Source organism: Arvicanthis niloticus, chromosome 7 (genome assembly GCF_011762505.2).
Source record: "Arvicanthis niloticus isolate mArvNil1 chromosome 7, mArvNil1.pat.X, whole genome shotgun sequence".
In the NCBI taxonomy this organism is placed as follows: Eukaryota; Metazoa; Chordata; class Mammalia; order Rodentia; family Muridae; genus Arvicanthis; species Arvicanthis niloticus.
Genome location: NC_047664.1, coordinates 13831410 through 13852625, shown reverse-complemented (window position 1 = coordinate 13852625; position 21216 = coordinate 13831410). Strand labels below are relative to the sequence as shown.

General features: G+C 42.2%; 1 protein-coding gene across 7 annotated transcripts in view; it reads right to left on the bottom strand.

Annotated features, from left to right (window-relative positions):
- Eml6 (EMAP like 6) overlaps positions 1–21216 on the bottom strand; it is a 250107-nt gene that overhangs the window by 135771 nt on the left and 93120 nt on the right. For all 7 annotated transcript variants that reach the window (XR_013111697.1, XM_076937969.1, XM_076937964.1 and 4 more), the window contains exons 3-5: positions 12004–12163; positions 6007–6105; positions 1803–1871 (exon numbers count right to left, since the gene is read on the bottom strand). Coding sequence is in view for 6 of the 7 variants with exons in the window: in XM_076937969.1 (XP_076794084.1) it covers positions 1803–1871; positions 6007–6105; positions 12004–12163 (328 nt within the window). In the remaining variant the exon portion in view is untranslated. The remainder of the gene's footprint in view (positions 1–1802; positions 1872–6006; positions 6106–12003; positions 12164–21216) is intronic.

Genomic DNA, 21216 nt, shown 5'->3' with positions numbered 1-21216 from the left:
AAGTTACCCATCCACAGTCAAGCTTAGGGGCAGCCCTCACTGAATCCTTGTCAGCACCAGATGCAATGTAATAATGATCTCAACATATTCAATTATTTTTAAAGTCTGTATTCTATAAGATTTAGCATTTTCATGCATCTAATGATCAAAACTGTTCCTATTTTTTGTTGGTTATCCATATTGTCTAAGCTATAGATTTGTCTTTATATTCCACGAATACATTAATGTCTACTGTTGGTCCTTTATTCTTGCTTGTGTGTGGTTTTCCTCCGGGGAGAGCAAATGCATAGTATATGTTAATTTATATGTCTGTATACCGATATTATCGTTACAGCTTCTTTCTGCACGTGCATATGGAAGAGGACATGTCCAGAGCCTGGGAGCAGTCACACATTTCCTTAAATATTTCTTGTAGAGAAAAAGAGTCCTTCAGGGCCTTTATTTCATAAAAGGTGACCGTATAGAAGGTTCTGTATGTCGAGGCTGTGTGACACACTGCAGCAATGCAGAGATATTTTGATGGCGTTTTGCTGATAAATTTTCTAGAAAAGACAAAGATGGAATGCATCCAGCTATGTAGCTGTTCTCTTGGTCTGGTTTGCTTCTGCCCTCTGGTGGCCTCTGCACAAATTGTAACTGTATGAAATAGGAACTAGGCTGGTGTTTTTGTCTGTATGGGGAGGAGGCTTTGAAAGCCTGCAGCTGCCCTAGTTCACAGGCTTTCCCTGTGACCTCTCCTAATCGCCCCCATCTAACTACACGAGTTCAAAAGTCCTCTGAACTGTAAATGCCTTTCCAACATGGAAGAAACCTTTGTTTTTTTACATCACCCCCCCCCAAAAAACACCATATGCCTTTACTTACCTGTGGTTTCTTAAATATTTCACACTTTAATTGGCTTAGAATTTACTTTTGTGTATAGTATGAAGTAATATTACACTCCCCATTCAAATAGTTTTAGTACTCAGTGGTTAAAGATGCTACCATATTCTAAACTGTTGGTTAGAGATGCCACCATGTCTAAACTGTCACGAATTGTTTATTTGCTGCCTTAAATTTTTTAATTTATATCATTTAATTATAACTTCTAACATGCTTTAGTAAATAGTGCATGTTCTTCCTCCTAATTTGTCTTTATCCTGAAGTTATTGGTTATTTTCACTGTCTTATTTTTCAGACTAATTTAGACAGGGGCTGTGCTTCAGGATTGAAAAACAATGACAGTCAAGTGAAGTGCCCAGCAGCAGCTGGACAAGAAATTTGGTTTATTTAGCACTAATCAGAAGTTGCCTGATATTTCTAAGATTCTATGTTTTAAAACACCCGTATTGCTGAGCTGGTGGCGCACACCTTTAATCCCAGAACTATGGAGGCAGAGGCAAGAGGATCTCTGAATTCTAGGCCAGCCTGGTCTACACAGTGAGTTCCAGGCCAGCCTGGTCTACACAGAGAAACCCTGTCTCGAAAAACAAAAAACAAACAAATAAATAAATAAACAAACAAACAAATAAAATAAAAAATAAAGCAGGGTCTGGACAGGTGGCTCAGCAGTTAAGAGCTTGTCTGCTCTTCCAGGGGACCAGAGTTCAAATCCCAGCACTCCCATGGCAGTTCACAATTGTCTGTAACTCCAGTTCCAGGGGATCCAACACAGACACACATGCAGCCAAAACTCAAAAGCACACAAAATTAAAAAGGAAAAAAAAATCAAACATACAAAAATCATCTGTATTAACAACTATTTTTTTCATGCAAGAACACAAGACACCAAACTTAAACACACAAACGAAAAGCTACCGTACCTTTATATGCTTCACGCCACAGCTAACCATTCTATTCGGCTGATAGGGATCCCAGGAAATATCAAAAATCTGTCAAGAAATTAAATGTTCTTCAGCGACCAATGCAATCACAAAGACTCTAATACACTGGTTAATGTGGGCTGCAGGAGATGAAAATGGAGGACCCAGCTCTGAAAACCCGTCAGGACAGGCTGACGCTCTGCCCTCGAGCCTACTTACCTTCAGCCCAGGCAGACAAGTGATTCACCTTAGTCTCTGAGTACACCTGGTGTGCCCATTACAAATTTCCATTTGTGGAAAACAAACTTTTGACAATTAGGGTAATTTTTTTATTTATATTTTTATATTTTATTTACATTTCAGATGCCATCCCCTTCCCCCATTTCCCCTCCCTAGAAAACCCCTATCCCATGCTCCCTTTTCCTTTTTGCTTTTATACGTTTTCTTAAAATGTTAATCAAAGGCTTTATAAGTTTTGTAATACTCAATCAGAAGTGTAACCCAATATCCAACCTAGATATATAAACTATCTTTGACTGATAGAGACAGGTGAACATCTGCCTCCATGCCCCCCCTTTCTCTCTCTTTCTCTCTCTCTCATCACCTAGCTTCACCCTCAAAATGCAATTAGAGCATAATTTATTCCTAATTGTACCAGTGAGGTACAAGATAGTCCTAATACCCAGTCCCTCATTTTGTTGACTAACCAGAACCTCTGTCATCTCTCCTAACTAAAACACTTAGTTTTGAACCTGGCTTTTTTTCTTGGCTTTAGAATGAATGTCAGCTGAAAACCATCCACTCAGATCTTTTCTCTCAAAGTAAATAGCCAGGATTGGCTATGAGACTATAGGTCTTCAACCCCGTCAGAAATCCAGAATGACTGAGTAAACTGAAATTATGGGAAGCACAAAGCATAGCTTCTAAAACTTAGCCAATTTATAGAGACCACTGAACAACTGGAAAGCCAATTAGGGTAATTTTTAAATCAAATATTCTCAAACTCTTCTCAGTGCTGATAAAACACTTTGGAGACAGCTTTTCAATAAAAATTAGGATTATAAAACTTGGGAGTGTATTTAATGGCTAGCTACACTTCAGTGTGGACCAATACCCTGCGTAGTAACAGGAAGAATGAAAGATGCTGCTTACTTGGAACCAGATCACCCCAGTCCTTTAAATCATTTAAAACGATCCCAAAACTGTTATACTTTCAAAGTTCCATACCAGCTAGCACTATTTTTCATTCTCTATGAAGAACTATGAGACAGTTTGCCCGGAGTTCTAGTTCAGTTTCAAAGACAGAAAATACCCCTGCCAACCTTGAAAGCTAAGTCACCTGTTGTGAGTGTTGACAACACACATGTCCAAGGCCCATCCAAGCTACTGGTATAGAACGAGTTCTGTTATTGGCTTTTAAAAGCAGATTTCAGAATGGTCTGAACAGGTGGTCTACGAGCCAAGCTCTGTAAAGTGTTGGTAGAAAAGAAGGGGAAGTGAGTGTGATTGGGGGCATTGTATAAAATCCCCAAGTTAAAAACATTAAGTTGGGGGAAAAAAGAAAACATCAAGCAACAGAATCAAGAGGGGGGAGAAGAAAAGGGAGGAGGAGGGACAGAAAGAAAGAAAGAAAGAAAAAAAGAAAGAAAGGAAGGAAGGAAGGAAGGAAGGAAGGAAGGAAGGAAGGGACAGAAGGACCAATTCTCAGGGCCAAAAAGAGAAAGAACCCAGCCATCACTTCCTATCACCCAGGAAGAACATAAACGGACTCCAGAGAGAGCTCTGAAGAAGACAGTCCACGTGTCCGTCTTAGCACCTGAGTTCAGCCAGTTTCAGCACCTCTAACTGCTTATCTTTTCTAAAACTAGCAGCACAGCCTTGGTTTCGTCGTGAAGTCAGTTAAGATAATGTAGGTGAAATGGTTTTGAAGAATGTAAAACCCTATTAAACTCATGTAAATAAGTCTTCAGCCACTAAAATAATCTCTTGAAGTTAATCATGAGAAACCAATTATTCCTGCTGGCACCAAGGCACCAGTAATGAAGACTAAAACTATGTGATACTGATTAAGGAGCCTCCCTCAAAATATTCTAGATTCACATTGTAACTGAGTCCTAAGCATTAAGAAATATTTTTGAGGATTGTCTTTTTCACCTCCAGCTCCCTACAGAAATACCATGCTGGAGTAAAAGCAGTCACCCTGACTCCTGGCATGTGAGAAAGCCTTATCTCACAGCCCAGTGATATGCACGAGTCCAGGCTTCTGTTCTGATCTTTCCATAGTTGTAAGTGCTACAGTGAAAGGCGGAGGTAGATTGAGAATTATTCCCTCATTTAATTGAGCAGAGGACTGTTTTTGCAAAGTGGATGGCCCTCAAAAGTAGCAGCATGCTACCACGTGCATGAGCAGGATGTACAGACCAGCAAGAGGAGGTCCAAACACTGCTTGGTGTTGTTTAGGCAAGTCTCTCTGCCTGTGATTGGTTATTTGTTATGAAAACATCCTCTAAAGGTAGCCTTTTGGTTTGTTTACTTTCCAAGGTACTATTCCCTCTATATTCAGAGACTCGTGGCATAAAGGCATAAAAGGTAAATTTCCTTTAATAGGAATTCCACAACCTGACCAAACACTTTACACATAAGCCAGGGTGGTGTTAGTCTTTCTAAGAAGATATCAACAGTGAAAAATATTTTCAACTTTAATCTACTATTTCCCCCAAGGTCAACATGTTTGACAAACAACATATTAATTCAGGTTAGATCAGAAACACAAGTAGCTAATTACAAAATAACTTGGATGAAATACTTCCCTCTCAACAGAACCCAATGTTACATCACGGTTTTGTATACTGGGTCTCAAGTCCGCCTTTTGTGATCACAGGAAACTAGTGTACCAATCCAATCCAACTCACCTCACCTCTCGGGATACAGCTGGAGTGAAAAAGGAGACATCTATAACTTCTAACCTAAGCCTTTCACAAAGTAGTTACAGCTTACACCTAGGAAGTATTACCTCAGAAGGCTCACTGGTGAGCACTTCCCCAGTGGGACCTTCCCACTGGGGAAAGGCAGCTGCATCACAGGGTGGGAATCTCATTATCTATTGATGAGTTCTCTGGGACAGAGTTCATCAAGAGATAGAGGCTGGTTGGAGGAAGTGGGTCAGTCTGTGGAGGGTGCCTCTGAAGAGTATGTGATTTGTTCCAAGTTTCTTGCCCTGTGTTTGTTCTGAGAGGAGAGGTTTGTGGCTGCCATGCTGTTTTGCCAACAATGTGCTGCCCCACTACAGGAAGCAGCTGAGTAAGCCTGGACCAACATCATTGACACCATGAGCCAAAATCAATCTTTCTTCTTTTATTTTCTCAGGCATTTTGTCACAGCAACAGAAAACGGTTTCAATAAAATTCAAATCCCTGAGAGCAGAGCCCTCATCATTAGGTTGCAAAGCTCCTTATGGGTGTCACATATGCAGTTACAGTTAGGAGCCAGTTGATCAAAGGTACCCTGATCCTTTTCCAGCACTTGGTTGGGGTTTTCTGAAGCCCTGATTCTGGAAGGGAACTTGCAACCAGTATGAGATTCCTTTATCTTGTAAACACACCATTAGAAACAATTTTCAGAATTCATACTAAGCAAGAAGATGACTTTGATGTTTAATTAGTGCCTCATTGATATGGACAATTACAAAAAATACAAAAAAAAAAATAGAAGGTAAGAAACTAGAGAGCAAGGCAATAAAGAAATCAAGTTATTCAGTTATGTAGTCCACAGAGAAATTAGTGTCTGATCAGGTAGGTATAGGCTGTGCCCGTGTAATTCCTTCTCTTGCCAGGAATGCCTGCATGGAACTGCCATTTCTGATCACTGAACTCAGTAGTAATGACAAGCAGACCATGGTTTACACTCAGCATTAAGAAATCACAAATCAAATACAAACACTTACAGTAATATTTCTGTGGATGTTTTCTAACAACCATTTCCAGGGGTCAAACTACTATGATTTCAAATTCTGTTCTATTTTGAGTTTATAAGAAGCCAAACTCCAGCACTGAAAATCTGCTTTACTCATGAACAATGATAGTTAAGTGTTAATCCCACGTAAATCATGTTAATCACTTAAACACATAGGAGAAAATCTTATATGGCAAATTTACTTTTAAAGACATAAAATGACAGTTACTCTACAGTTCCGCAAAGGTCTTACCCGGTCAGAATGGCCAGTAGCTGAGGCCAGAAGTTTTCCCTTTCTCCAGTCCCAAATGCAGACTGTGTTTTTGGCATCTAATCCCACAGAGGCTAAATGCTGAAGGAGAAAAAGGAAAAAGAAAAGAAAAAGAAAGGAAGGGAGGAAGAAAGAAAGAAAAAAGAAAGGAAAAAAGAAAACAAAAGAATGAATAATTTAGTATTTGAAAGTAATGAGATGATTTCCTGTTATTCACACCTACTTTCAATGAATAGTTTCTGATTGTCTACCAGGGACTAGGCATTGCACCCAAACCCATCCTAGTCCCCACACTAAAGGCATCCCTGCAGATGGCCCCAGTGGATCACAGGGACACTGCAGCCCTACAGTATTGCACTCATTCATCCTTTTTAACCACAGGATCCAAATGGGCAAAGTCTGTAAAGTTGCTGACAGCCAGCAAAACTCTTGAGAACACAGCTTGAAGGCAGGGATTAATAATCATTTAAACTTCTACTGTGAAGGATCAGAATGATGACTCCTACCTGGAAGCTCGGCTCCCAGGAGGCTGAGGTGGAGGATGTCCAGAACTCCACAGCCAGCCTGGAATACTAAGTGAATCATAGGCCAGGCTACAGTACATTGTGAAATCCTGTCTTAAAAAAAAAAAAAAATGACATATGATCTCACTCTAACTCAGGCTGACCTAGAACTCACGCTATAGACCAGGCTGGCCTCAAATTCATGGTCATGCTCCTGCCTTAGCCACCTGACTGCTGAGATTATAGACATGAGCCACCATACTCAATTTTTTTACTGCAAGATTTAGGGAAGTATGAACTCCACAGTCTAAGCATCTTCATGAAACTGTACAATTTGAAGAGTCTGACAAACACATACAGAAAAAAAATCCAATAAATTAGCCTGGTTTTGTCCTTAATTTCTATAATTTCATAAACAGCTCAAGTGCATAGGATATATAATCTTAATAAAAGGAACATGTTATATGTTACTCATACTTTGAGGTCACATCTGGTTCTTGTCCTCACAGTCAAACTCAACTTTTAATACAGGCAAAATGAAAAGTATCAAAGGCAGGGAGGTGTGTGTAACACTGATACAGGGGTTCTTGTAGGATGCCTCTTAGGAGGTAGAACCACGTTAGAGGTCTTGGCTCAGAGTAAACTCAGCATCTTTGTTTTCTAGTTAGCCAGATAGCAGGCCTTGGAAATGTAAGCTAATTTATTATCTTTTGAGAATTTCATACGTGTATTTTGATTATATCCACTTCTCCCTTCCCTATTCACCCAGCTTTGTGTCTTTTGATTGTCCCAACCCCTCAAGACTAATTTGTTCTGCCCAAATATTCTCGGATGTGGTCCCATCTACAAGAGTACAGCACCAGGGGCTACACACTTAGAGAAAACAGATTCGTTCTCTCTCAACAGCTAACAATTGCCAACAGCATAGAAAAGGGGTAGAATTTTGTGTTCAACTGCCCTCACCACACTGGGTTTGTCTGGCTCAGCCTTGCACAGGTCTTGTGTGTGCCATCACTTGTACTGTGAGTTCACATGTATAGCTGCCCTGGTGTGTTCAGAGGATTTCCTTGTATTCCACTTCATCCGACCCTTACAATATTCATGGCCCCTCATCCACAATGATGCTCAGGCCTGGAATGTATCAAATGTGTTCCATTTAGGGGTGAGCAATTTTCAGTCTCCTATTTTCTGTGTCTTAGATGGTTGTGATCTCTGTGTTAGTCACCATCTACTGCAAAAATAAACTTCTCTGACGAGGGTGTAGAGATGCATAAATAATCAGGTACAACAAAGAATACTTTGGAAAATTAATCAACCTCCATAAATCTTAAGTTTTCATGTTTGTGAAATGAGTACAAAATTAGCATTTACCTTGTCACACTGCATGAGTTGGGTGAGTCACAGAGATCCAGTGATTCTGACTGTGGTAATAGAGAGGTGAGTGGGCTCACATTGTCACTGAGTACGTTTCAGAGTTATTACCTATGTGTTATGTTGCTGTGATAAAATACCTGATTAAAGCAACTTCAGGAAGGGAGGCTTTGTTTTGGCTCACAGTTCTAGGGATACAGTCCATCGTGGCAGGAAAGGGGGTGGCAGGAGCAGGTCACAGAGGGTCTCAGTGCACCCAAGGTCAGAAAGCAGAAAGCAAAGAATGCTCATTCTTGGCTCTCTCTTTTCTATTCAGTCCAGGGCACCAGCCCACAGAATGGCACTACCCACAGTTCCATCTCAATTAACCTAATTTAGATACTCCCTCACAGGCACACCAGAGGCTCATCCCTTAAGTGATCCAAAATTGTATCTAGTTGACAATATTAACCATTACTACTCTACCCTTCATGGGCTTATACCCAAACAAGCTACTTTTCAGCCATAATCTTCTCCTCGGCCCCATAGGCTCACAGTCATCTATAGAAATGTATTCAGTTCAGCATTGGAAATTCCCACCAAAGTCAGTCACAGTTCTAACACTGTTAATAGGTATAATGGCCGAGTTTCTCCAGAGAGTCGAGCAATCTCTTAACTGTGAAGCCCTGTACAATTTTTTAAAGTTGTACACTTCTAACTTGCAAAGGCACAGTGTAAACACTCCTATTCTAAAGAGAAGAAACCGAATGCCATAAGGAAAGGCTGAGCCAAGGACTGAAACCCAGCAGGGAAAAGACCATGTCCTGAAGTTCGAGTCTGATATCTGGGGCTTGTGCTGGAATTATCTGAGTCCTAAAGGGCTTGAGTATCTCTGCCTCCAGCTCTGTTGCCTGCAGCACACAGATTCTCTCTCTCTTGGCCCAGCTCTACTTTGTGCCTGAAGTTGTCCTCAACAGATGTCCCATGGTTGTGACATCTCCAATATTCTGGGACCACCATTGTACCTGATGCTTCAGCTGCACAAAATGGCCTTTTCAGGGTCTCCTTGCAGGACCTATGACATGATACCTGGCCTCAGTGTTTCTCTCTCAAAGATTTTATGACTAGCTCAAACTTGCATTTTCCATGTTTGCAAAAATATTACCATGCACACAACATTGCTAAATTTTGTGGGTCCTGGCTTCCTCAAGGACAGCCTCTGTTTTCTCATTCTGGGAAAACACTCTCCAAGTATTTGCTTTCAAGGAGCAGAAAACCCCTTCAGATGCCTTCAAGGCACAGGCTCCACTGTTTCAAATTAATTTGCATTTTCATGGTTGGGGCCTTTAATGAGTGGAGTCTTGCTGTGGAGTTTGTGGGGCAAGTTCCTAGTGTCCAGTGCAGAGTGGTGAGTTCTCATTCTCAGCGTCCAGTGCAGAGCGGTGGGCTCCCATTCTCAGTGTCCCATGCAGAGCGGTGAGTTCTCATGAAGTTTCAGTCTCTTTTTTCAGCACACACCTTGGCAGCAACTTTGAACTTGGTTAAGGTCTTTTTCTCATCAAATTATGCATTTTAAAAATTCTTTCTGTTCCATTTGTTCCTCTTTTGCACTGATCTGGATCAGGGTGGTGCAGGATAATCTCGCTACAACCTGAATCCTGAATGCTATCCTGCCTTGACCTTTGCTCCACCAAATTATTCACTGCTCTAGTATTCAGTTTCACTCAAGGTCAGGACTCAGGTGGATGCAGCCAGATTCACTGCTGGAGTACCACCACATCAATGGCCTCTCATCCAGTTCCCAGTAGAATCCTTGCTCCTGTCTGAAGCCCTATGAACCAAATCCCTATTGTCCAGGCTCCTGTCAGCAGTCTTGTGTTCCAAGGTTCAACTATATGGACATACTGTCCTGCTTACAATACTCAATGGTTTTTCTTGTAAAAAGTTCCAAACTCTTAAAAATTAACTAAATTATAAAACATGATTTATATTTTTATCAATACAAGAATATTGGATTGGGTGAATTTTATTTAACTTATTTTTAATGGAAAACCAGTTAATAAACATTAGCAGTTATAGTCACTTCTCCTGAGTTTAAAAAAAAAAAACAAAACAAAAGAAACCTGTTTTGTTCATTTATAGTGACAGGCCCCACAGCTACCTGGGATAACATTTCTATTGCCTTTGTCAATTACGAGGTAATGATAGGTTTGTCATTTCCTCAGTATTACTGGAGTTCAGTGAACTCTGTCCAGAGAACACAGCAGGCCTGAGGAGATAACCATCAGCGAGCCGAGATTTCCATCATGGCTAATCGGTTACCTTTCTCAGTTGACAGTTAAAAACCACAGTCCATGCAGCTCCCCACCTGTCAAAATAGAACCTCAGGAGAAACAGCCAGGACTCCAAAGGGAAATGGATGAATAAATGGGGAAAAAAAGGATAAGTAAAAAGAACAAAGAACTCAGTCAGAGCTGGATTTCCTTCCCGTGCAAAGCATGTTTGTGATACTGTAAAACAAAATTTGATATAGATGCTTGCTTAAAATAGATTGAAAAGTGAGAAAACATGCACGTGAGTGGGCATGTCAGCCTACATCTGTGGCCACTCACACTGTGCATAACTCATTCAGGTCAGCCATTCAAATCAGTCCCAGTTCTCTCTCACAACAGCGGAAGATGGCACAATATTAATTACCTTAAAATGATTCAAGTCAGGTCAACTCATCGTCACATAGGGGTTTTCTTCCACTCTTAGTTTGGGTAAATGTCTAGGTATAATTTCACTGGTTCTTCTATGGCACTGACTTTCAGAATTAACACTGACATTAGCTAAATTGAATAAAATAATCGCTATACGAAAGGATGAAAGAGACAGCAGAAGGGACGCTATGCAGGGACAGGGTGAAGGCTGGAGAGGAAAGCTGTAGGTTTAGCAAAGTGTGAATGCAGCCGGGGCCAGGAAGAAGCCCTCTGTGGTCCAATTCACCCTTAAAGATACACCAGCATCCTTCCTGCCAGCGCTGTATGTCCAAGTGGGGAGATATAACTTGTGGGGACTGGGAATGTTTCATACCTTTGTGGTGTTTTCAAAATGTGTCAAAGCAGGCAAATATCGAACTTCAGATGAGAACTGGAACACGGCCCAGGGCGTGCAACTACAAAGGTCCACCCTAACTTACCTGACTATGTGGAGAATGTGGGTAGAAAAGCCAATTAACAGAGAACACCTACAGTGTTTGTACTTCATTCGATGCTACTTTAAGCTTTGCTGGCTTTAAGATGTTTTGACATTTTCAGCTGCTGAAATGGATTACTAAGAAACTGTGCAGAAGAAGCTAGAGAGATGGCTAAGTGGCCTAGAGCACTTGTTTGTAGTGGTTCACAACCATCTGTAACTCTAGTTCTAGGGGATCTGATGCCTTCTTCTGAACTCCAGGCATGAATGTGATACACATACATACATATACATGAAATAGTAATATATGTTAAATAATTAAATAAGAATTATGAGGACATTGATTCAGACAGTGTTTAAATAACATTATACATGGCTCTGACTTGGAGTGTGAGGGGCTGGGCCTAAAAGCCGGGGAGGGTGGAATACAGGTTAGAGTTATTAAAAAGGCAAGTTTAAACACACAGGAATTTCTGACTGCTTGAATTAGAAGAAGACTGGTGGGTGGGAAGAAAGAGGAATAAGGAGTAACCTCAAGGTAGAAACAAAAGGAGTCTTGAATGGATTCCTAGGAGGTGCAGTGACCACCTGAAACCCAGAACAGCGTTTGACCAGGATGTGAGGTCTGAGCAAACAGCTTGGTTCAGCCTGGGTCCCAGGTGGGATGCTAAGAATCGGTGACAAGATAGGGTTGCTGAACCTACTAGACCTAACTTTACGAGTTCCTTTATGGAGCTTTTTAACCAGATAGTAAGGTGGGAATAGGAAAACCAAAACTGGAGCCTGCTGAGAGGGGTGAACCAACACCATTAGCTTGGAAAGGGGCCGACAATGAGGAATTCTAGGAGGCTGCCAGGGGGAGGCAGCAAATGTTGGTAGCTGTTTGTATTACAGTTTTAGGTAAATTTAAGGACTCATTAAAGAAAACATAAATTAGAGAGATACGCACCTGTCCGTCCGAGTCAAAAGCCAGGCATGCAACTCCATGTGTGTGGACATCTTTAAGAATAGACACAGTATGGACATTATAGGAATCCCAGATGCATATATACGGCTCCTTCCCAACTTGGCCGGTTGCGATCAGAGTTTTATCTGGGTGTAAGGCAAGGCTGAAAAAGAAAAGGGCCTCTTTTCACATTCTCTATTTGAACAAAAGCCAATATATATTGATCATTCTTTACCCCAATTTGTTTATTTTAAATCATCAAACCAGATGATCTCAGAACAAAGAGTCTATCTGTTCCCAAAGCAGCCAACTGCCTGATTATTATCAAATAAAGTGTTCAGCTTTGGCAAGATAAGCCTAGTAAAACGTGATGAAGATTTTTATCTAATTTTACCTACTTAGCTACCTTAAAAATCTATATTAACCATGGACCCAATTCTCTAATAACATATTTTATATGGTCCTATCAATTTAGTTAAGTTATATTTACTTACTGATTTTCAAAATATTATTAAGCATTCAACCTAGGTTTTGACTTTAATTTTAAAAACTGTTGTTGCTGGAGTGGGTGAGCCTGCCCTAAGGACAGAGCAAGGGAGAGCTGGCCCAGGGTCATGAGAGTGGGGAAGAGCTGACCCCGGAGCTGTGAGAGCAGTGAGCTGGCCCTGCCCCTCATCTGGGCAGCACAGTAGAGCTGGCCCCAGTGGAGGGGTCACAGGTGAGCAGGCCCCAAACCCTGCTTCTTGTCTGGCATGAAATAGGATGGGTGGGTGGGTGTGGAATGCACCACCTTGACACCTGAAGTACCCAGGAGAGCTGTCCCTGGGGTCATGAAAGCAGGAGAGCTAACCTTTCTCCCCTCTCCCACTGGCTGCAGCACACATGAGAGCGACCTTGCACCTCACCTGAGCAATACAGTGCAGCTGGTCTTGATGCCGAAGGCATGGGTGAGCCAACCCTCATGCTGTGAGATCAAGAGAGCTGTCCCAGCCCCTCACAGGCTCCAGCACTGGGACCCCACACCTTGACTGGACAGACAGTGGAGCTGGTTCTGGAGGCATGGGTGCAGTAGAGCTGACCCTGCCTCTGGCCAAAGACTGCATTGGATGGCCTAGCCAGAGCAGTGTTAGAGAGCTTATGTTGGTGTTGGGAATAAAGAAGAGGCAGGCTGACCAGCTCAGCTACACTCAGGATCAGATCCAGGGCTCTGAATTGGCCCATCCAAAACCTCTATCATCTGTGAATGATGCATGAAAGGGCCAGTCCTGCTGTTCCAAAGCTGCAGGATCTCCATGACACAGGGCGACAACAACATGATAACCAGGAGGAGTCCTGGTGAAGATCCAATATTGATGTTGTCATAGGAGCCAGAGGTCTTTAACCAGACCAATAACTCATTGCAATGAACATTTGCAATTGAAGATGTGTGGACAGAAGGATATACTGTGGGACACACTGACACACTACAGCTTCCATGATGAGATATCTTCTATGCTTTGTTGTTGTTGTGTGTTTTATTTTGTGAGGGAGGCTATAATAACAGAAGGTGGATATGAAGGGACAAGGAGATGAACAGAACTAGGGTGCATGATGTGAAAATCACAACGAATCAATAAAAAGTAAAAAACAAAATAAAACTTCTATTGCTAAGAGGAAATTGACTTTTCCATTAACTAAGCAGGCTTGCAGAAACACAAGATAGGTCCTGTTCTCATTAGGATTCCAAAGCACAGAAAAGTCCCAAGGTCAAGTATTGTTTATGTCTGTTGTCATAGATTTTGCATTTAAAATGAAAGTTTCTTTTATGTAAGTCACTGTGACACCAAGGGAACTGCAGATTATTAAGCCTGTGGCTTGTGGAGTAGTTTTTCTCTGTAGTTCTAGCAAAATAAAACTTTACCAAACAACAAGCCATATTCCATGGCACCTGCAGCAGTCAAACGCAAAATGCAAGGAAGAATGCTGGGAAAATCACCGTGTCCAACAGTGTGTAAAGAAGACAACAATGTGTAAACAAAGACTGGTGACAGGAATCAGGAAAAAAATGGCAAAGTCAAAACATGGTGCTTTACCAGTCTAGAACTCTAGCCTGTTTGGCTCTCCACCCAAGCCCTGAGGGGTGAACACACACACAGATTCTCACATACACTAAATAACTAAATCTGACTTAAAAGTGAGTCTGACACGTAACAAGTAGGTTCTTTAAAACACATCTTCTGGGGCTGGTAAGATGGTCCTGAGGGTAAAGGCATTTGCCTCCAAAGCTGAAAACCTAAATTCAGTCTTCAAACCACCAACATAGTGAGAGGAAATATAAGTGATTCCTACAAGTCGTCCTCAAACTTCCACACATACACCATGACACGCGTGTACCCAAGTACATACATAAGTAAGTAAATAAATAAATAAATATAACATGGACGTAAATATTTGCTATAACTTTAGGGATTTGATATGTCAAGTCCACAAATAGAAAAACATAAAACAGTGCTTTGTTTCAAGGTGCCCCTAAAAAGGAGTGTCAGCCACCATACATAGTGATGTAGAAAGATGGCGAGCGAATGAGTATCCAGCCTCCCAAGACACCAGGGACTACTCAACTTTGTATAAAATATAGGGTGTGACAGGGCGTTTGTTGTGAGAAAACAATTCTCAATGTCTAGCCAAAGCAGGAAATGATATGGGTATAGCAGGCAGAGGCAACTCAGAGAAGATCTTGACAAGGCCAGGAAGTTAGGTTACAGCAGGACGCAAGTGAAGGCTTCCACGGTGATGGACTGGAGGGAAGATCTGAGAAGTTTTCGATGAGGGGAGAGATAGTTGTAACTCTTCATAGGTCTTAGTGGGAAACTTCTCAGGTAAGCACCATGATTGGAGACCTACCAGTTATGAAGAAAATAATTTGGCTGACTGTATGCTCAGTGAAGGGATGAGCTTTTCTGCATTATCTTGACAGTCTCTGGGCTATCTCCTGGTAAAGTAAGCATTACAGAGATGCTTTGCTGAAGAAGCTCGTTGATATTGCTAACAATTCGGCTGCCACAATCTCCCTCCTCTCTGCTGTGGGCCACAGGTTCTACTTAGGGACTGGGAAGGAAAGAGGAAAGGTATACTGTCCCTGAATGGCTACAGACAACCCAAAAGACATAACTCACTTACTGAATCATGGCTTCTATTTTAAATGACTGAGATAGTTGGCAGATTCTTGGGATTCTAAAGCAGCTGGGGTGGAAACAGGACCCTTGTGTTTTCTCAGTTGTTTTGAATGAGGACAATTATTGGAAGAGAAGGGTGTGAACAACCTTTAAGGCAGTATTATGGTTCAGATATGAAGTATTCTCCAATGTGCGTTGAAGGATTGGCTCCCAATACAGCAGGTTTTGGAAGGTGAGTTGTGAGGGCTCTAACTTAATCAGCGGATTAAACCATCAATGGGTTCATAGATAGACAGCATTATTGGGAAGTGGCTCCAGGAACCTGGGAGTGTGGGGTAGCTGGAGGAAGGTCCCTGGAGGCTCGCTGTCTCTGGTCTTCCTTTACTTCCTGGTCTCCATTACGCCTTTTTGCCGTAACATTCTCCCTTACCATGAGCCCAGATCAATGGGCCTAGTAAGCATGGACTGAAGTCTTTGAAACCATAGTCAGAATAAACTTTTCCCCTTTGTGTTCCTCAGCTGTTTTGTTATAGTGACAACCAAACCAAACAAAAATGGCAGAGAGACTTTCATGATTTAAACTTATAAGTTGAAATTATTCAGTGTTACTACCAACCACTCTCGTTTGAATGTATAGTGAGTGCCTTTACTGTGGGTTAACTCTCTCAGATGGTCTCTTATACGCACACATTTACTAGATGGATTTAAAATCTCCCATTGCAATTAATTTTTTAAATCAAAGTTTTTTTTTTTATCCTTTTCTTGAAATTACCTCTTCCCAGTCCATGATTCTCGTTTCTCCAGGTTCCTTCTTTAGCACTTGAGCACAACAAAAAGTAAGCTATTTCTCCTTTTCTAAGCCCCAAGTCTCAGGCCTCCTACCCCAGCTTACACACAACATGGGCCTCTTAGAACAGGGGCTGGGGATACAGCTCAAGTCCCAGGGCTCAGACCGCAGCACTAAAACCAGACAGACAAAACAGAAATAATGACATTCCCTGCAGTAGACCATTTGCCTGGCGCACCATGAGATACTAGGTCCAGTCCAGAAGGGCAATAAGCCCACATTTACTTTATCCTTCGGTACTTCTTTGTTGGCTTCCCTGAAACTCCACTCCTCTCACCTGGTAACAAACTGACACCATCCATGCATTCCCTAGAACACAGGCAAGTTGCATTTACATTTATCTTAAGTTTGTCAGTTCAGCAGCACTTTGAAAGCTTAAAAAGGTTAAAAAAAAAAACTTCATAAATTCCAACAACTGGATTGCTAAGAATATCGCCTGTAGAATCGGCATGCTGTTTAGAGCAGCCCAATTCTTAATGCGGTTTAGGCTACCACAGGTGTCTTGCCCCCCCTCTTCTTCACACCTCTGAATTTATTAAGGAGAACCATTTCTAGTGACTGTGGGGAACCCAACCCCAACAGATGTATCTATGACACAGCTCTTGCACCTAAGGGTCAGAGAACATCTCAAAAGAGGGGACAGAAAGGTAAGAGCCAGAGGCCCAGGAAGTCTGCTGTGAGACTGTGTCTCCTAGAAATGGCTTCCTAAGCGTCCTGAACAATAGCAATATGAATAGACATGCTAAGGCAAAGAGGGATGGGGATTTCATGGGGTCCAACCCTTAACAAAGAACAGCAGGCAGCAAATGACTAAGAAGGGAGAATTAGCCTTTCCCCGAACTGCTCATCCAGTACAAAAGGTCAGCCCTAAAATCATATACATAAGTCACAAACATGGATCCAGGAGGTTATAGTTATATATTGTGTATGAACACATGCTTGCTTTCGTGTGTGTGTGTGTGTGTGTGTGTCTGTATGACTTTGCATCTGTGTCTGTGTGTGTATAAAACAATAATAAAAGAAAAAAGTTCACCAGTTTGAGAGAATTTGGGTACAGAATGTGAGATTGGTTGGAGGGAGGGGATATAAGATGTTGCAAAGGAAACAGGGAAAGTGATGCAATATAGTTTAATTAAAAATAATTTTAAATATAAAAATTACTTTAAAATAAATAATAGTTTTAAAAGAATCTTTTAAAACTACCAAAGCAACAGGATCTTTCTTCCTAATCCCCAAATACTTTAATGTCAGTCCAGAAGCATTTTAAAGAATGGGTACATTTCTATGAATAGATTCTCCTCATAAAAAACCAAACCTATCCCTTTATACATCATAAAAGCTCCTTGCTCCTTCTATATAGTGTTCCATGCCCAAGCAGCTACCCCACAGTAATGCCTATAGACCAGCCATCAGACTAAGACACGGACATCTGTATACTGTGTACTGACTCACTGTGATGAAAGGTACCGTCTCCAGCACTTCTCCACATGGGACAAGACTACACTCGGTAAAGGAATTCCCGTGTCTTCCCACAAGGAAAGCATCCCAGCAGAAAGTACTGGCACTCTGCAAAGTGTTTCAAGCCAAGGCTTATCCCCTCAGTCACCACGGCTCTGCTGGGATTCGCTCTGAGATGGGCAGCTTACCTGGTCTCACCTACATTTCAAGTCTGACAGCTCAGAGTCCATAAATCTAACTCTTTGCAGTTCTGAGAAAACTCGGACCTCTTTACCAACCTCACAAAATGTAACAGTGGCTGTGTCGTACTATTAAAATATTTTAAATTGACTCTTGTTATCAGAGGTCTTAATTAAAGGGAAGGCTCATCCCACACCCACACCGAACGGTTTGGCTTATTTCCCTTCCCTGCGTGGCTTATTGCATCTACCGTATTATACACATAGCAATGAGAAACAGATCAAGCTTTGAGAGACTGATTGTCTCTGTGTGTATATATAAATTGAATTCCCATGGGAAATCCCATCTTCTGTTACCATGGCAATAGAAAGCTCTGCAGAGGGAGACTTCCACCAGCCTATCCAGGAGGAGAAATTGATTTGTTTCTGTAGCAGGCCAGGAGAGCAGAGCCTATCTTCCTGGTGTCAGACAGTCTCAGAATGATTTCCAAGTATGCTGAGGAGGGGAAATGAGAATTAACAGAGCCGTGGAAAGAGAAGTCTTGCTTATCAGTTTGGATAAAGCCCCCTAATTAGCAATAATCATTCTTGATCATCTGATGTAAAAGATATTTTTTGAAAATCCAATTATTTAAAATAAATAGTTTGAGTACTTGTTCTAAATGCAGCAATTAAAAAATGTTCTTGATTCCAATGTACCTTTGAAACCTCATTTCCCCGTTACCCAGGGTGCTTGGCGCTTCTCTCAGTGATGCCTCAATGGTGGTCAAGGTCATTGGGCTGGGACAGGGGGACTGTGGCTGTGTGGACTCGGGGGGGGGGGTCACCAAAGCCCAATGGAGGTGGATTGCTAAGACAGAAAACGCAAGAGTGGGCTTGATTTGAACACCACGACCCCATATTAGCAGAGCCTAAGACAGGGAAAGGTATGCTGTAATTTCAGTTCCTGGGGATGTGGTTGGCATTAGAGCAGGACAGTGATCTATGTTAACACCATGGAGAGGGGCTCTCCTTCCAAGTGGGCTTGGATGGGCAAAAGGGAGTGAGAATCTCAGAGAGATTGTAAGAATCCATCCCCTTTCCCTGAACCACATAAGTTCATGTATTCTATAATCCACGGTAGAGCAGTTCCCACAAACTGAACTTTACCACGTGTATAATAAATGCTACATTCAATGAGAATGCATGTACTTAAAAATAAACACAACAGCCAGTATTGCTATCCCTGTATGCCATACTCGGATTGCTGTGGAGCTCCACTCCGGGAACACCATCAGACTATATTAAGGAGCAATTAAGACTGTGGTGGTTTGGTGGCCTGGGATCAGAGTGTGCAGTGGCTTAGATGAAGACAGATCAGACAGGCTATCACAGCAGGTCTTAACCTGTGGGTCCTGACTGTTTGTGGAGGTCAAAGAACCCTTTCACAGAGGTCACAGAAGACCACTGGAAAACACAGATATTTACATTAGAATTCACACAGTAGCAAAATTACAGTTATGAGTAGCAACTACAATAATTTTATGATTGCAAGGTCACTACATCATGAGAACTGTATTAAAGGGTCATAGTATTAGGAAAGTTGAGAAACCACTGGGCTGGTAGTAATTGACAGTTAAGCTTCAACAACTTTGTGAACCAATTATTAAACAGCCACTGTTAAAAGTTCTGTAAGTATAATTAAATAAACCACATTAAAAACAAAGGTAATATGCTAAAACCTCACACATGTCTGAGGTCCCCAGTTTCTATCCTGTCTAAATGACAGAAACACTACAGCATGCTGCATATTTCTTCCTGCATGCACTTCACTACCACATTGGTAGCTTGCATTCAGACATGGCAGGAGGCTATGCATTATAGAAATAAAATTATAAATCAGGACTTTATATATTGTTTTGGTGATTGTCTTAAGACATTAAAATAATGAGCACTGCAGAAACATATAGTTCAACAAGAAGGTAGTTGTATCATTAGCAAATATTCCCAAATATGTCTTGTTTCATCAATACAATAATAAATAAACTAACATTCATAGTAGAACTACTTTTATTGACAATGTGTGTGTATGTGTGTAGAATAGAACCCAGGGCCTTGCACATGCAGTCAAAACATGGCCAGTTCAAGACTTTTCTGAATCATGTGGTAACAAAGTATCAATTTCTTATCTAATTTTGATAAACCATGGTTCAATGAAATTATTCTATGAGAGAATTGATATAATAGACTTACATATTTTATTACTTATAAAGACATACACACACACACACACACATTGGACTGTTAAAGACAGCCTGGTTTCTGGTTGAGCACAGGCTAAAAACCGCCCAGGGATCCCCAGGTGATCCTGAGGGACCCCAGGTGGGACCTCAGGTGACCCCACAGGGTCCTCTTCAAGGCACGGTAGGCGTTCTGCACGCCCTCAGACTCCAGGCTCCTGATGTGAGGCCACAGCCCTCCTAGGTTTGTGTCGTTCAGTCCTGTAAGGGCAACACCCCTATTAGCCCCTCCACAGGTAGAAGGCGTGACCACAGGTCAGGTAGCCTCAAGAGAGATCTCCTTATTAATGAGGAGGTCCCTAAAGGCCAGAAGAGCTTAGCCAATTAAGCTTTCCTTCCCAGATACTCTTCCCTGAAAAAGGTATTTAACCTCAGGCCCGCCCTGAGAAAAAGGGGTGGGCGTGGGGGTGTTTCTTATCTACTTTCCACCATGACAATAAACATCTTAAAACGTTGGATCTACCTCGTGGGGAACAATGAAATGGCCTTCACCTACAGAGCCACATCTAATCTCCCAGCCACAGAGACCACCAACCCAAGCAAGATGCCTGTGACCAAGCCAAGCCAAGCTGACCACCGTGACAAGCCAGAGCTTCTCTTCCCCTCTCCCCTTTGGCCGCAGGCCAGTCCAGCCCATTGGCCCCTACTTTGTTCTCAGCTCTTCCAAGGCTTCCAGGCGCCCCTGGGTGCCCAAGAGCCTGAGAACCAGTTGGTCCCGGCCCCCCTGCAGGCCCAGGGACCCACAGCCAGCTCCGATGGCTCCTGGGACCTCAAACTGCGCTCCCCCATCCCGGGAGCCGTGGGTGCCCCTGCAGCGGCTTCTCACAGCCCAGACACCGGCCCAGCACCCAGCTGGAGTGAATTCAGTCAAACTTCCTGCGTCCTGCCTTCCCAAGCAATGGCCTTAGCCCCGTGGTGGGGACCCTCACTTTTACTCAACACACACACACACACACACACACACACACACACACACTGTAACCTTTTGTAAAGATTATGTTCATGTAGTTCTCGGCCTCTGGGTCAGCCTCTGCTGCAGGGTCTCTGCAGCTTAACTCCTTAGTTTTAGATGAGATGTTTCAAGTGTGGGATACGTCAAGCGTTAGAGAGAGAATCTTATGTTCAGTTGTGTCAGTTCTTTATATAACTGAGTTATGAGAGATTTAAAGAAAAAGGCAGCAACCAGTGCATCGCTGAGGCATGACCTGGTCCCAGTACTTACTAGTAAAAAAATGCTTCTTTAAAAAGCGTCTGTGAATCACTCAGCCTCCACTCTGTGCCTCGATTTCCTTTTGACA